The sequence below is a fragment of the Balaenoptera physalus genome (assembly GCF_965194825.1).
Source record: "Balaenoptera physalus genome assembly, chromosome: 20".
NCBI lineage: Eukaryota > Metazoa > Chordata > Mammalia > Artiodactyla > Balaenopteridae > Balaenoptera > Balaenoptera physalus.
The window spans coordinates 14,338,449-14,351,533 of record NC_138901.1 but is presented as its reverse complement, the minus strand read 5'-3'; the positions used below and the strand labels follow the sequence as shown (position 1 = coordinate 14,351,533).

Sequence of the window (13,085 nt, the reverse complement as noted above, 5' to 3'; positions counted from 1 at the left end):
TGCTGGTAATATTCTTTTTCTCTACTTGGGTTGCAGTTAAGTGGGAATATTCTTTTTCAAATAATTCTTGAGCAGGACACTAACTTCAGTTTTAAACGTTTTTTAAAAATGTGATTATATTATAGTTGTTATTTACTAAAAAGTATTACATTTAATTTTACTTTAATAGAAGAAGAAAAAGATACCGAAGTGAAATTAAAGAGTTGTTAAACATCAAATGTTTCTTTACCACAAGAAATATTTTCCATAAGATTCCCTCCAAAGTTAAGAAATAAATTCTTTAAAATGTTGAGTTTATATTCATATTTTGGAGCTTTTGTCTTTTGTTTCAGTTTTGGACAGTTTCTATTGACTTCTTGATATGAAAGATAATGACTTTAATACTTTCCACTTGTGATTTGATCATTTTTTCATTGTCCACATGTAGCCATAACCCCTAAATTTTTATATTTGAGAACACCTCCCTTGCATTTATATTTGTTTTTGTTTTTTGGTTTTCTTTTTATTTAATTATTTATTTTTGGCTGTGTTGGGTCTTCATTTCTGTGCGAGGGCTTTCTCTAGTTGCGGCAAGCAGGGGCCACTCTTCATCGCAGTGCGCAGGCCTCTCACTGTCGTGGCCTTTCTTGTTGCGGAGCACAGGCTCCAGACGCGCAGGCTCAGTAGTTGTGGCTCACGGGCCTAGTTGCTCCACAGCATGTGGGATCTTCCCAGACCAGGGCTCGAACCCGTGTCCCCTGCATTAGCAGGCAGATTCTCAACTGCTGCGCCACCAGGGAAGCCCTGCATTTATATTTGAATGCAATCCTGAGCCATACTTTTTCTTTGAGTACAAGTTTATAGACATTGCTCCATCCTTTGGCATTGGGGATCAATAGAGTGTTTTGACAAATGTGTTTTTAAAAAAAGCAAAACATGGAGAATGAAGGGACCTAGCTTTGTGTCACAGGTCCTCCCTTCCCATCACACCCAAAATGTTCTTCTTTTTGTTTCTTCCTTATATCTCTTTCAAATCAACTCTCCTCTGTTTTTAATAGGAACCCGATAATAGAGTTTTCTTAACTTCCAAGTTGTCTAAAGACGGCAAACAGGAAATGTATCCAGTTCAGGTCCAAGGCCCTAGGACAAGGAAGCTTCGCAAAGGAAAAAGGTAACATTACTGTAGGCTTCAATGTTTACAGTCTGTCTGCAAAGGGATTTGAAGAGTTAAGGGTATACTCTCCAAATTTTGCTGTGAAGACCAGTATGAAATATTTGGTAAAACGTATTACAGTAGTTTTGAACTAAGTAATGTACATACACTTGTCTACTTAAATGTGTCACAAGGTCACTTTTATTACAGATATGAAAACAGAGCTGCAGTCTCATCCTGGGATTCACCTTTCTCCCAGAGGGCAGGAAAGAGGTTAACAGAACAAGAATTACATGCAGTATCAGAGAAACTATCTCAGCGCCTCTCTGAACTAGATTGGGCAAGTCTTGTTTTTTAATCTGTATTGAGATTGCCATAGTTGGTGAGCATTTAAGTGATTTTCCAATTGAAGGTGAGAGCTAAGCTAAGGTACTAGGAAGTAAGTTGTGTCTTACTTACTGTGAAAATCTTCCATAAGTCAAGCAGGTAGGACATAGGATGAGAAATTATATCCTAGCCTTTTATTATGTAACCAAATTTGGTATAGATTTATCCAAATTTTTATCGAATTCTATCCATCTATTTATTTATTTGGCTGCGTCAGGTCTTAGTTGCAGCATGCGGGATCTTTTATTGAGGTGCACGGGCTCTTCATTGCGGCGCGGTCTTCTCTAGTTGTGGTGTGTGGGCTCAGTAGTCGCAGCCTGTGGGCTCTCTAGTTGTGGCGTGCAGGCTCCAAAGTGCACAGGACTCAGTAGTTGCGGCGTGTGGGCTGCAGAGCGCACAGGCTCAGTATTTGTGGTACGCAGGCTCTAGAGTGCGCGGGCTCAGTAGTTGCTGTGTGCAGGCTTAGTTGTCCTGTGGCATGTGGGATCTTAGTTCCCCAACCAGGGATTGAACCCACGTCCCCTGTATTGGAAGGCGGATTCTTAACCACTGGACCACCAGGGAAGTCCCAGATTTTTATTGAATTCTGATGAAAACTAAATAATTTAATGTAAATGATTATATTAAGCCGTATATCTTTAGATACATCTGTATTGTTTCCCTTTGTCACTAAAGACACATTTGGTATAAAATTAGATGGATCTCTGATTTTCACAAAATAAAATACTGTAGTTTGGGGGTATCATTGAATAAATATATTAAATCCCTATGTGACTTACTCTTAAGTTTATTGAAACTGAATAGTCCATGGCATTGATATATATATACCCTTTAGAAACTATGCATAAGCATCTGAAAATTTGTGTCTAAACTTGGGCTTAATTATCTGAGAAAACTTTTAAAAGGTTATATCTGTCTAATCCTTCCAACTTGCATTCTGCTGAAGTCAATGAAAGATGTTAAAAAGAATTTTCTTGATAGATGTTAAAAAGTGCCCTGGGTGATCGAATTAAAGAAAAGACCGGCTTTGAAGAGGAGGATATTGGAAATGAAGAGGTGGAAAGTGGAAATGATGAGACACTGTCTCAGCATAGTGACAGCATCGTGGAGTATGGGCCGAAGAAGCAAAGGCCAGGTACCTATCTTAGGCCAGGTTAAGGACGTCCCCAGAAACCACTTAGCCACTCTGATCTAATGACTGGCTTTCTTTTTTAAATATTTCAAAAATATGTGACAGCATCAAAAATAATATCAAATACCTGTATCTCCATCTAGAAGTAGCAGATACTAAGTTATATTTGCTTTACACCTTTTGTGTTTAAGAAATAAAGAGTTAAAATCTCTTCTCTCCTCCCACATTCTTTTTCTTTCCCTCAAAGGAATTACTCTCTCAAAGTTGGTATCTTTTCTTCATATCTGTTTTTAATTCATTTTTAATTTTTATTTTTTCCAGTTTTATTGAGATATAATTAACATACAAAATTGTATCATTTAAGGTGTACAACATAATGATTTGATATATGTGTATATTGTAGAATGATTACCACAGTAAGTTTAGTTAACATCTATTCACATACTTTCAGTTTTTTTATGTGATGATAACTTTTAAGATCTAATCTCTGAGCAACTTTCAAATACACAATACAGTATTAATTGTAGTCACCATACTGTACATTATATTCTGAGAACTTATAACTGTAAGTTCTACCTTTTGAACAACTTCACACCTTTCACCCATCCTTCATACCCACTACCTCTGGCAACCACCAGTCTGTTCTTCTCTGTATTTTATGCATTTGATTTTTTTAAATTCCACATATAAGTAATATCATAGAGTATTTGTCTTTGTCTGACTCATTTCGCTTAGCATAATGCCCTCAAGGACCATTCATGTTGTGCAAATGGCAGAAATTCCTTCTTTTTTATGGCAGAATAATATTCCATTGTGTACATATCACATTTTCTTTATCCATTGACTGAACACTTCGTTGTTCGCATGTCTTTGCTGTTGTAAATAATGGTTCAGTGAACATGGAGATGCAGCTATCTTTTTGAGGTAGTGATTTCATTGCTTTTCTGGATATATACCCAGAAGTGGAATTGCTGGATCATATGGTAGTTTTATTTTTAATTCTTTCAGGAACCTCCATATTGTTTTCCATAATGGCTGCACCATTTACATTCCCACCAAGGATTTGCAAGGGTTACCTTTTCTCTACATCCTTTCCAACACTTGTTACTTCTTGCTTTTTTTGAGGATAGCCATTCCCATAGGTATGAGTTGATATCTAATTGTGGTTTTGATTTGCATTTCCCTAATCATTAGTGATGCTGAGCACCTTTTCACGTACCTGTTGGCCTTTGTATGTCATCTTTGGAAAAATGTCTGTTCAGTTCCTCTGCCTATTTTTTTTTTTTTTTTTTAGAAATTCACGTTCTTTTATTTATTTATTTATTTATTTATTTATGACTGTGTTGAGTCTTCGTTTCTGTGTGAGGGCTTTCTCTAGTTGCAGCAAGTGGGGACCGCTCTTCATCGCGGTGCGCGGGCCTCTCACCATCGCGGCCTCTCTTGTTGCAGAGCACAGGCTCCAGACGCGCAGGCTCAGTAATTGTGGCTCACGGGCCCAGTTGCTCCGTGGCATGTGGGATCTTCCCAGACCAGGGCTCGAACCCGTGTCCCCTGCATTGGCAGGCAGATTCTCAACCACTGCGCCACCAGGGAAGCCCCCTCTGCCTATTTTTTAATTGGATTTTTTTTTTCTTTTTGCTGTTGAGTTAATACTTTGAATATTAACCCCTTATCAGATACCTGATTTGCAACTATATTCTCCTATTTGGTAGATTGCCTTTTCATTTTGTTGGTGGTTTTCTTTGCTTTGCGGAAGTTTATTAGTTTAATAGCCCCACCTCTTTATTTTTGCTTTTGTTGCCTTTACTTTTGGTGTCAAATGCAAAAAATCATTGCCAAGGCCAATGTCAACCAGGTTAGTGCCTTTTTACTTACTTTTATTTCTTCTAGGAGTTTATGGCTTCAGGTCTTATGCTCAAGTCTCTTAATTCATTTTGAGTTGATCTTTGTGTTTGGTGTAAGATAGGAGTCCAGCTTCATTATTTTGCATGTGGCTGTCCAGTTTTCCCAACACCGTTTATTAAAGAGGCTGTCCTTTCCCCACTGTATATTCTTGGCTCCTTTATCATAAATTAATTGACCATATATTCATGGATTTGTTTTTAGGCTCTCTGTTATGTTCCATTAAGCTTTATGTCTGTTTTTTGCCAGTATATTGTTTTGATTACTGTAGCTTTGTAATATAGTTTGAAATCAGGAAGTGTGATGGCCTCCAGCTTTGTTCTTTTTTCTCAGGATTGTTTTGGCTATTTGGGGTGTTTTGTGGTTCCAAACAAATTATATGATTGTTTGTTCTATTTCTGTGAAAAATACCATTGGAATTTTCATAGGGTTTGCATGGAGTTTGTAGATCTCATTGAGGAGTATGTACATTTTAACAGTTTTAATTCCAATCCATGAACACAGATCATCTTTCTATTTATTTGTGTCTTCTTTAATTTCTTTCATCAGTGTCTTATAGTTTTCGGTGTACAGATCTTTCACCTCCTTGGTTAAATTTATTCCTAGGTATATTATTCTCTTTGAAGCAATTGTAAATGGGAGTTTTCCTTAATTTCTCTCTTTTTATTTTTTTAAAGAGGAGAAAACAAAAGTTTAGTAACACATATATATAGGAGAGACCTAGGAAAACTGAGTAACCCCAATTTCTCTGATAGTTTGTTATTAATGTATAGAATTACAACTATTTTTGTACAGTTGACCCTTGAACAATGTGGACTTGAACTGTGCAGGTCCACTTATACATAGATTTTTTTCAATAAATACGTACTACTACATCATCAGTGCCGGTTGAATCCATGGATGCAGAACTGTGGATATGGAGCACTATCTGTAAAGTTATACTCAGATTTTTGGCTGCATGGAGTCAGTGCCATAAGGAACAACTGTATATTGATTTTGTAACCTGCAGTTTTACTAAATTTGTTTATTAGTTCTAACAGTTTTGGTGGCTTCTTTAGGGTTTTTTATATATAATATGATGTCATCTGTAAAGAGTTGTGTTTCTTCATTTCTGATCTGGATGTCTTTTATTTCTTTTTCTTGCCTAATTGCTCTGTCTAGGACTTGTAGTACTATGTTGAATAAAAGCAGGCATCCTTGTCTTGTTCCTGATCTTAGAGGAACTACTTTCAGCTTTTCACTGTTGAATATGTTAGCTATGGACTTGTCATATATGGCGTTTATTATGTTGAAGTACACTCCTTCTGTACCCAGTTTGTTGAAAGTTTTTAAAATGGATGTTGAATTTTGTTAAATGCTTTTTATTTATTGAGATGATAATATGATTTTTATCTTTTGTTAATGTGGTGTACACAGTGACGGATTTGTGAATGCTGAACCATCCTTGCATTTCTGGAATAAATCCCACTTGATCATGGTGCATGATACTTGTAGTGTACTGTTGAATTCATTTGCTAATATTTTGTTGAGGATTTTTGGATCTATGTTCATCAGGAATATTAGTCTGTAATTTTTTGTGGCGTCTTGTCTGGTTTTGGTTTTAGGGTAATGTTGGCCTTGTAAAATGAGTTTGGAAGTGTTCCTTCTTCTGTGTTTTGGAAAGGTTTGAGAAGGATTGGTATTAATTCTTTAAATATTTGGTAGAATTCACCAGTGAAGCCATCTGGTCCTTGACTTTTTTAAATTATTTTTATTTAATGTTGGAGTATAGTTGATTAACAATGTTGCATTAGTTTCAGGTGTACAGCAAAGTGATTCAGTTATACGTATATCCATTCTTTTTCAGATTCTTTTCCCATATAGGTTATTACAGAATATTGAGTAGAGTTCCCTGTGCTGTACAGTAGGTCCCTGTTGGTTATGTATTTTAAATAAAGCAGTGTGTACATGTCAATCCCAAACTCCCAATCTATCCCTCCCCTCAACCCTTCCCCCTGGTAACCATAAATTTGTTCTCTGAGTCTGTGACTCTGTGTTTCTGTTTTGTAAATAAGTTCATTTGTATCTTTTTTTTTTTTTTAGATTTCACATATAAGCGACATCATATGCTATTTGTCTTTCTCTGTCTGACTGACTTCACTTAGCATGATAATCTCCAGGTCCGTCCATGTTGCTGCAAATGGCATTATTTCATTCTTTCTAATGGCTGAGTAATATTCCACTGTATATATGTACCACATCTTTATCCATTCATCTGTTGATGGACATTTAGGTTGCTTCCATGTCTTGACTATTGTAAATAGCACTGCAGTGAAGATTGCAGTGCATATATCCTTTCAAACCCTTGTTTTTCTCCAGATATATTCCCAGGAGTGGGATTGCTGGATCATATGGTTTTTAGTTTCTTAAGGAACCTCCATACTGTTCTCCATAGTGTTTGTACCAATTTACTTCCCCACCAACAGTGTAGGAGAGTTCCCTTTTCTCCACACCCTCTCCAACATTTATTGTTTGTAGACTTTGATGATGGCCTGGTGTGCGGTGATATTTCATTGTAGTTTTGATTTGCATTTCTCTAATAATTAGCGATGTTGAGCATCTTTTCATGTGTCTCTTGGCCATCTGTATGTCTTCTTTGGAGAAATGTCTGTTTAGGTCTTTTGCCCATTTTTTGATTGGGTTGTTCTGTTTTTGTTTTTGTTTTTTTGATACTGAGCCGCATGAGCTGCTTGTGAATTTTGGAGATTAATCCCTTGTCGGTCACATTGTTTGCAAATATTTTCTTGCATTCTGTGGGTTGTGTTTTCATTTTGTGTATGGTTTCCTTTGCTGTGCAAAGCTTTTGAGTTTAATTAGGTCCCATTCATTTATATTTTTTATTTCCATTACTCTAGGAGATGGATTGAAAAAGATATTGCTGTGATTTATGTCAGAGTGTTCTGCCTATGTTTTCTTATAAGAGTTTTATATCTGGTCCATCTGGTTAATCTATTTTGAGTTTATTTTTGTGTATGGTGTTAGAGAATGTTCTAATTTCATTTTTTTATCTTTTTTTTTTTTTTAAAGGACCAGGTTTGGGTTTAGGGTTTGGGTTTTTTTAATTAATTAATTTATTTATTTATTTATTTATGGCTGTGTTGGGTCTTCGTTTCTGTGCGAGGGCTTTCTCTAGTTGCGGCAAGTGGAGGCCACTCTTCATCGTGGTGCGCGGGCCTCTCACTATCACGGCCTCTCTTGTTGCGGAGCACAGGCTCCAGACGCGCAGGCTCATTAGTTGCGGCTCATGGGCTTAGTTGCTCCACGGCATGCGGGATCTTCCCAGACCAGGGCTCAAACCTGTGTACCCTGCATTAGCAGGCAGATTCTCAACCACTGTGCCACCAGGGAAGCCCCTAATTTCATTTTTTTTTACATGTAGCTGTCCAGGTTTCCCAGCACCATTTATTGAAGAGACTGTCTTTCCTCCATTGTATAGTATTGCCTCCTTTGTTGTAGATTAATTAACCATAGGTGCATGGGTTTATTTCTGGGCTTTCTATCATGTTCCATTGAGCTATATGTCTGTTTTTGTGCCAGTACCATACTGTTGTGATGACTGTAGCTTTGTATCAGTAGTATAGTCTGAAGTCAGGGAGCCTGATTCCTCCAGCTCCATTGTTCTTTCTCAAGATTGCTTTGGCTATCCAGGGTCTTTTGTGTCTCCATACAGATTTTAAGATTTTTTTTTGTTCTAGTTCTGTGAAAAATGCCATTGTCAATTTGGTAGGGATTGCACTGACTCTAGATTGCCTTGGCTAGTACAGTCATTTTGACAATATTGGTTCTTCCAATCCAAGAACATGGTATATCTTTCCATCTGTTTGTATCATCTTTGGTTTCCTTCATCAGCATCTTATGGTTTTCCGAGTTACAGGTCTTTTGCCTCCTTAGGTAGATTTATTCCTAGGTATTTTATTCTTTTTGATGCAATGGTAAATGGAGATTGTTTCCTTAATTTCTCTTTCTGATCTTGTTAGTGTACAGAAATGCAACAGATTTCTGTGTATTAATTTTGTATCCTGCAACTTTACCGAATTCATTGATGAGCTCTAGTAGTTTTCTGGTAACACCGTTAGGATTTCTATGTACACTATCATGTCATCTGCAAACAGTGACAGTTTTACTTCTTCTTTTCCAATTTGGATTCCTTTTATTTCTTCTCTGATTGCTGTGGCTAGGACTTCCCAAAACTATGTTGAGTAAAAGTGGCGAGAGTGGACATCCTTTTCTTGTTCCTGATCTTAGAGGAAATGCTTTCAGCTTTTCATTGTTGAGTATGATGTTAGCTGTAGATTTCTCATATATGGCCTTTATTATGTTGAGGTATGTTCCCTCTCTGCCCACTTTCTGGAGAGTTTTTTATCAAAAATAGCTGTTGAATTTTGTCAGAAGCTTCTTCTGCATCTATTGAGATGATCATAGGATTTTTATTCTTCAATTTGTTGATGTGGTGTATCACACTGACTGATTTGCAGTTATTGAAAAATCCTTGCATTCCTGAGATAAAATTCCACTTGATCATGGTGTATGATCCTTTTAATGTATTGTTGGATTCAGTTTGCTAGTATTTTGTTGAGGAGTTTTGCATCTGTGTTCATTGGTGATATTGGCCTGTAATTTTCTTTTTTTTGTGGTATCTTTGTCTGGTTTTGGTATCAGGGTGATCGTGGCCTCATAGAATGAGTTTGGGAGTGTTCTTTCCTCTGCAATTTTTTTGGAATAGTTTCAGAAGGATAGGTGTTAACTCTTCTCTAAATGTTTGATAGAATTCACCTGTGAAGCCATCTGGTCCTCGACTTTTGTTTGTTGGGAGTTTTTAAATCACAGTTTCAATTTCAGTACTTGTGATTGGTCTGTTCATATTTTCTATTTCTTCCTGGTTCAGTCTTGGGAGATTTTACCTTTCTAAGAATTTGTCCATTTCTTCCAGGTTGTCCATTTTATTGGCATCTAGTTTGTAGCAGTCTCTTATAAGATCCGTTGTATTTCTGTGGTGTCTGTTTAAGTTCTCCTTTTTCATTTCTAATTTTACTTATTTGAGCCCCCTTCCTGTTTTTCTTGATGAGTCTGGCTAAAGGTTTTTATCATTTTTGTTTATCTTTTCAAAGAACTAGATTTTAGTTTCATTGATCTTCTCTATTGTTTTCTTTGTTGCTATTTCATTTATTTCTTCTCTGATCTTTATGATTTCTTTCCTTCTACTGAATTTCGGTTTTGTTTGTTCTTCTTTCTCTAGTTGCTTTAGGTGTAAGGTTAGGTGTTTATTTCTGATTTTTCTTGTTTCCTAAGGTAAGATTGTATCACTATAAACTTCCCTCTTAGAACTGTTTTGCTGCATCCCATAGATTTTGGATCATCATGCTTTCATTTTCATTTGTCTCTAGGTATTTTTTGAGTTCCTCTTTGATTTCTTCAGTAATCCATTGGTTGTTTAGTAGCATATTGTTTAGCCTCCACGTGTTTGTGTTTTTTACAGTTTTTTTTCTTGTAGTTGATTTCTAATCTCAGCATTGTGGTTGGAAATGATGCTTGATATGGTTTCAGTTTTCTTAAATTTACCAAGGTTTGCATTGTGATCCAGCATGCGATCAATCCTGGAGAATGTTCTATGTGCACTTGAGAAGAATGTATATTCTGTTGATTTTGAATGGAATGCTCTATAAGTATCAAGTCTATTTGGTTTAATGTGTCCTTTAAGGCCTGTGTTTCCTTATTTATTTTCTATCTGGATAATCCATCCATTGATGAAAGTGGGGTGTTAAAGTCCCCTACTATTATCGTGTTACTGTTGATTTCTCTTTTTATGGCTCTATTTATTTACCTTATATGTTAAGGTGCTGCTATGTTGGGTGCAGATATACAGTTGTTATATCTTTTTCTTGGATTGATCCCTTGACCATTATGTAGTGTCCTTCCTTGTCTCTTGTAACATTCTTTATTAAAGTCTATTTTGTCTGATATGGGTATTGCTACTCCAGCTTTCTTTTGATTTCCATTTGCATGGAAAACCTTTTTCCATCCACTCACTTTCATTCAGTATGTGTCAGTAGATCTGAAGTGGGTCTCTTGTAGACAGCATATATATGGGTCTTGTTTTTGTATCCATTCAGCCAGTCTGTGTCTTTTGGTTGGAGCACTTAATCCATTTATGTTTAAGGTAATTATTGATATGTATGTTCCTATTGCCCTTTTGTTAATTATTTTGGATTTCCTTTTGTAGGTCTGTTTTCTTCCCTTCCTCTTTTGTTCTCTTCTTTTGTGATTTGATGCCTAACTTTAGTGTTGTCTTTGGATTCCTTTTTCTTTTTTGTGTGTGTATTTTTGTAGATTTTCAGTTTGTGGTTAACCGTGAGGTTTTGATATAGCAGTCTATATATAAACAAGATTGTTTAAAGTTGCTGGTTTTTTAATTTCAAATGCAATTCCAATATCCTGCATTTTTGCTCTCCTCTTCTCACAATTGCTGGTTTTGATATGATATTTGCGTGCAGATGATTTCCTGCCTTTACTGTATGTTTGCCTAATGGTGAGCTTTTCCATTTGTATTCTTCTTGTTTCTAGTTGTGGCCTTTTCTTTTCTGCCTAGAGAAGTTCTTTAGCATTTGTTGCAAAGCTGGTCTGGTGGTCCTGAATTTTCTTACCTTTTGCTTGTCTGTAAAGCTTTGATTTCTCCATTGAATCTGAATGAGAGCCTTACTGGATAAAGTATTCTTGGTTGTAGGTTCTTCCCTTTGATCACTTTATTAATTTATTTATTTTAATACATCTTTATTGGAGTATAATCGCTTTACAATACCATGTTAGTTTCTGTTGCACAACAAAGCGAATCAGCCATATGCATACACGTGTCCCCATATCCCCTCCCTCTTGAGCCTCCCTCCCTATCCCACCCCTCTAGGTCATCGCAAAGCACTGAGCCGATCTCCCTGTGCTATGCTGCTGCTTCCCACCAGCCAACTGTTTTACATTCGGTAGTGTATATACGTCGATGCTACTATCACTTCTCCCCAGCTTCACCCTCCCACCCCATGTCATCAGGTCCATTCTCTGTCTACCTCTTTATTCCTGCCCTGCAACTAGGTTCATCAGTACCTTTTTTTAAGATTCCATATATATGCGTTAGCATACGGTATTTGTTTTTCTCTTTCCGACTTACTTCACTCTGTATGACACCTCACTACAAATAACTCAATTTTGTTTCTTTTTATGGCTGACTAATATTCCATTGTATATATGTGCCACATCTTCTTTCTCCATTCATCTGTTGATGGACATTTAGGTTGGTTCCGTGCTCTGGCTATTGTAAATAGTGCTGCAGTGAACATTGTGGTGCATGTCTCTTTGAATTATGGTTTTCTCAGGGTATATGCCCAGTAGTGGGATTGCTGGATCAGATGGTAGTTCTGTTTTTAGTTTTTTAAGGAACCTCCATACTGTTTTCCATAGTGGTTGTATCAATTTACATTCCCACCAACAGTGTAGGAGGGTTCCCTTTTCACCACACCCTTTCCAGCATTTGTTGTTTCTAGCTTTTTTTTTTTTTAATTTTATTATTTATTTATTTTTGGCTGTGTTGAGTCTTCGGTTCGTGCGAGGGCTTTCTCTAGTTGCGGCAAGTCGGGGCCACTCTTCATCGCGGTGCGGGGACCGCTCTTCATCGCGGTGCGCGGGCCTTTCACTATCGCGGCCCCTCCCGTTGCGGGGCACAGGCTCCAGATGCGCAGGCTCAGTAGTTGTGGCTCACGGGCCCAGCTGCTCCGTGGCATGTGGGATCTTCCCAGACCAGGGCTCGAACCCGTGTCCCCTGCATTGGCAGGCAGATTCTCAACCACTGCGCCACCAGGGAAGCCCCCTCTGCCTATTTTTTAATTGGATTTTTTTTTTCTTTTTGCTGTTGAGTTAATACTTTGAATATTAACCCCTTATCAGATACCTGATTTGCAACTATATTCTCCTATTTGGTAGATTGCCTTTTCATTTTGTTGGTGGTTTTCTTTGCTTTGCGGAAGTTTATTAGTTTAATAGCCCCACCTCTTTATTTTTGCTTTTGTTGCCTTTACTTTTGGTGTCAAATGCAAAAAATCATTGCCAAGGCCAATGTCAACCAGGTTAGTGCCTTTTTACTTACTTTTATTTCTTCTAGGAGTTTATGGCTTCAGGTCTTATGCTCAAGTCTCTTAATTCATTTTGAGTTGATCTTTGTGTTTGGTGTAAGATAGGAGTCCAGCTTCATTATTTTGCATGTGGCTGTCCAGTTTTCCCAACACCGTTTATTAAAGAGGCTGTCCTTTCCCCACTGTATATTCTTGGCTCCTTTATCATAAATTAATTGACCAACTCAACGAAACGAAAACTCAATTTCGTTTCTTTTTATGGCTGAGTAATATTCCATTGTATATATGGGCCACATCTTCTTTATCCATTCATCTGTCGATGGACATTTAGGTTGCTTCCATGTCCTGGCTATTGTAAATAGAGCTGCAATGAACATTT

General features: G+C 37.2%; 1 protein-coding gene across 7 annotated transcripts in view; it reads left to right on the top strand.

Annotated features, from left to right (window-relative positions):
* CEP95 (centrosomal protein 95) overlaps positions 1-13,085 on the top strand; it is a 72,340-nt gene that overhangs the window by 23,186 nt on the left and 36,069 nt on the right. For 6 of the 7 annotated variants that reach the window (XM_082442031.1, XM_082442030.1, XM_082442029.1 and 3 more), the window contains 3 exons: positions 1,038-1,150; positions 1,343-1,472; positions 2,501-2,654. The exons of the other annotated variant lie outside the window; for it this stretch is intronic. In XM_082442031.1, coding sequence (XP_082298157.1) covers positions 1,038-1,150; positions 1,343-1,472; positions 2,501-2,654 — 397 coding nt within the window. The remainder of the gene's footprint in view (positions 1-1,037; positions 1,151-1,342; positions 1,473-2,500; positions 2,655-13,085) is intronic. 7 annotated transcript variants of the gene reach the window in all.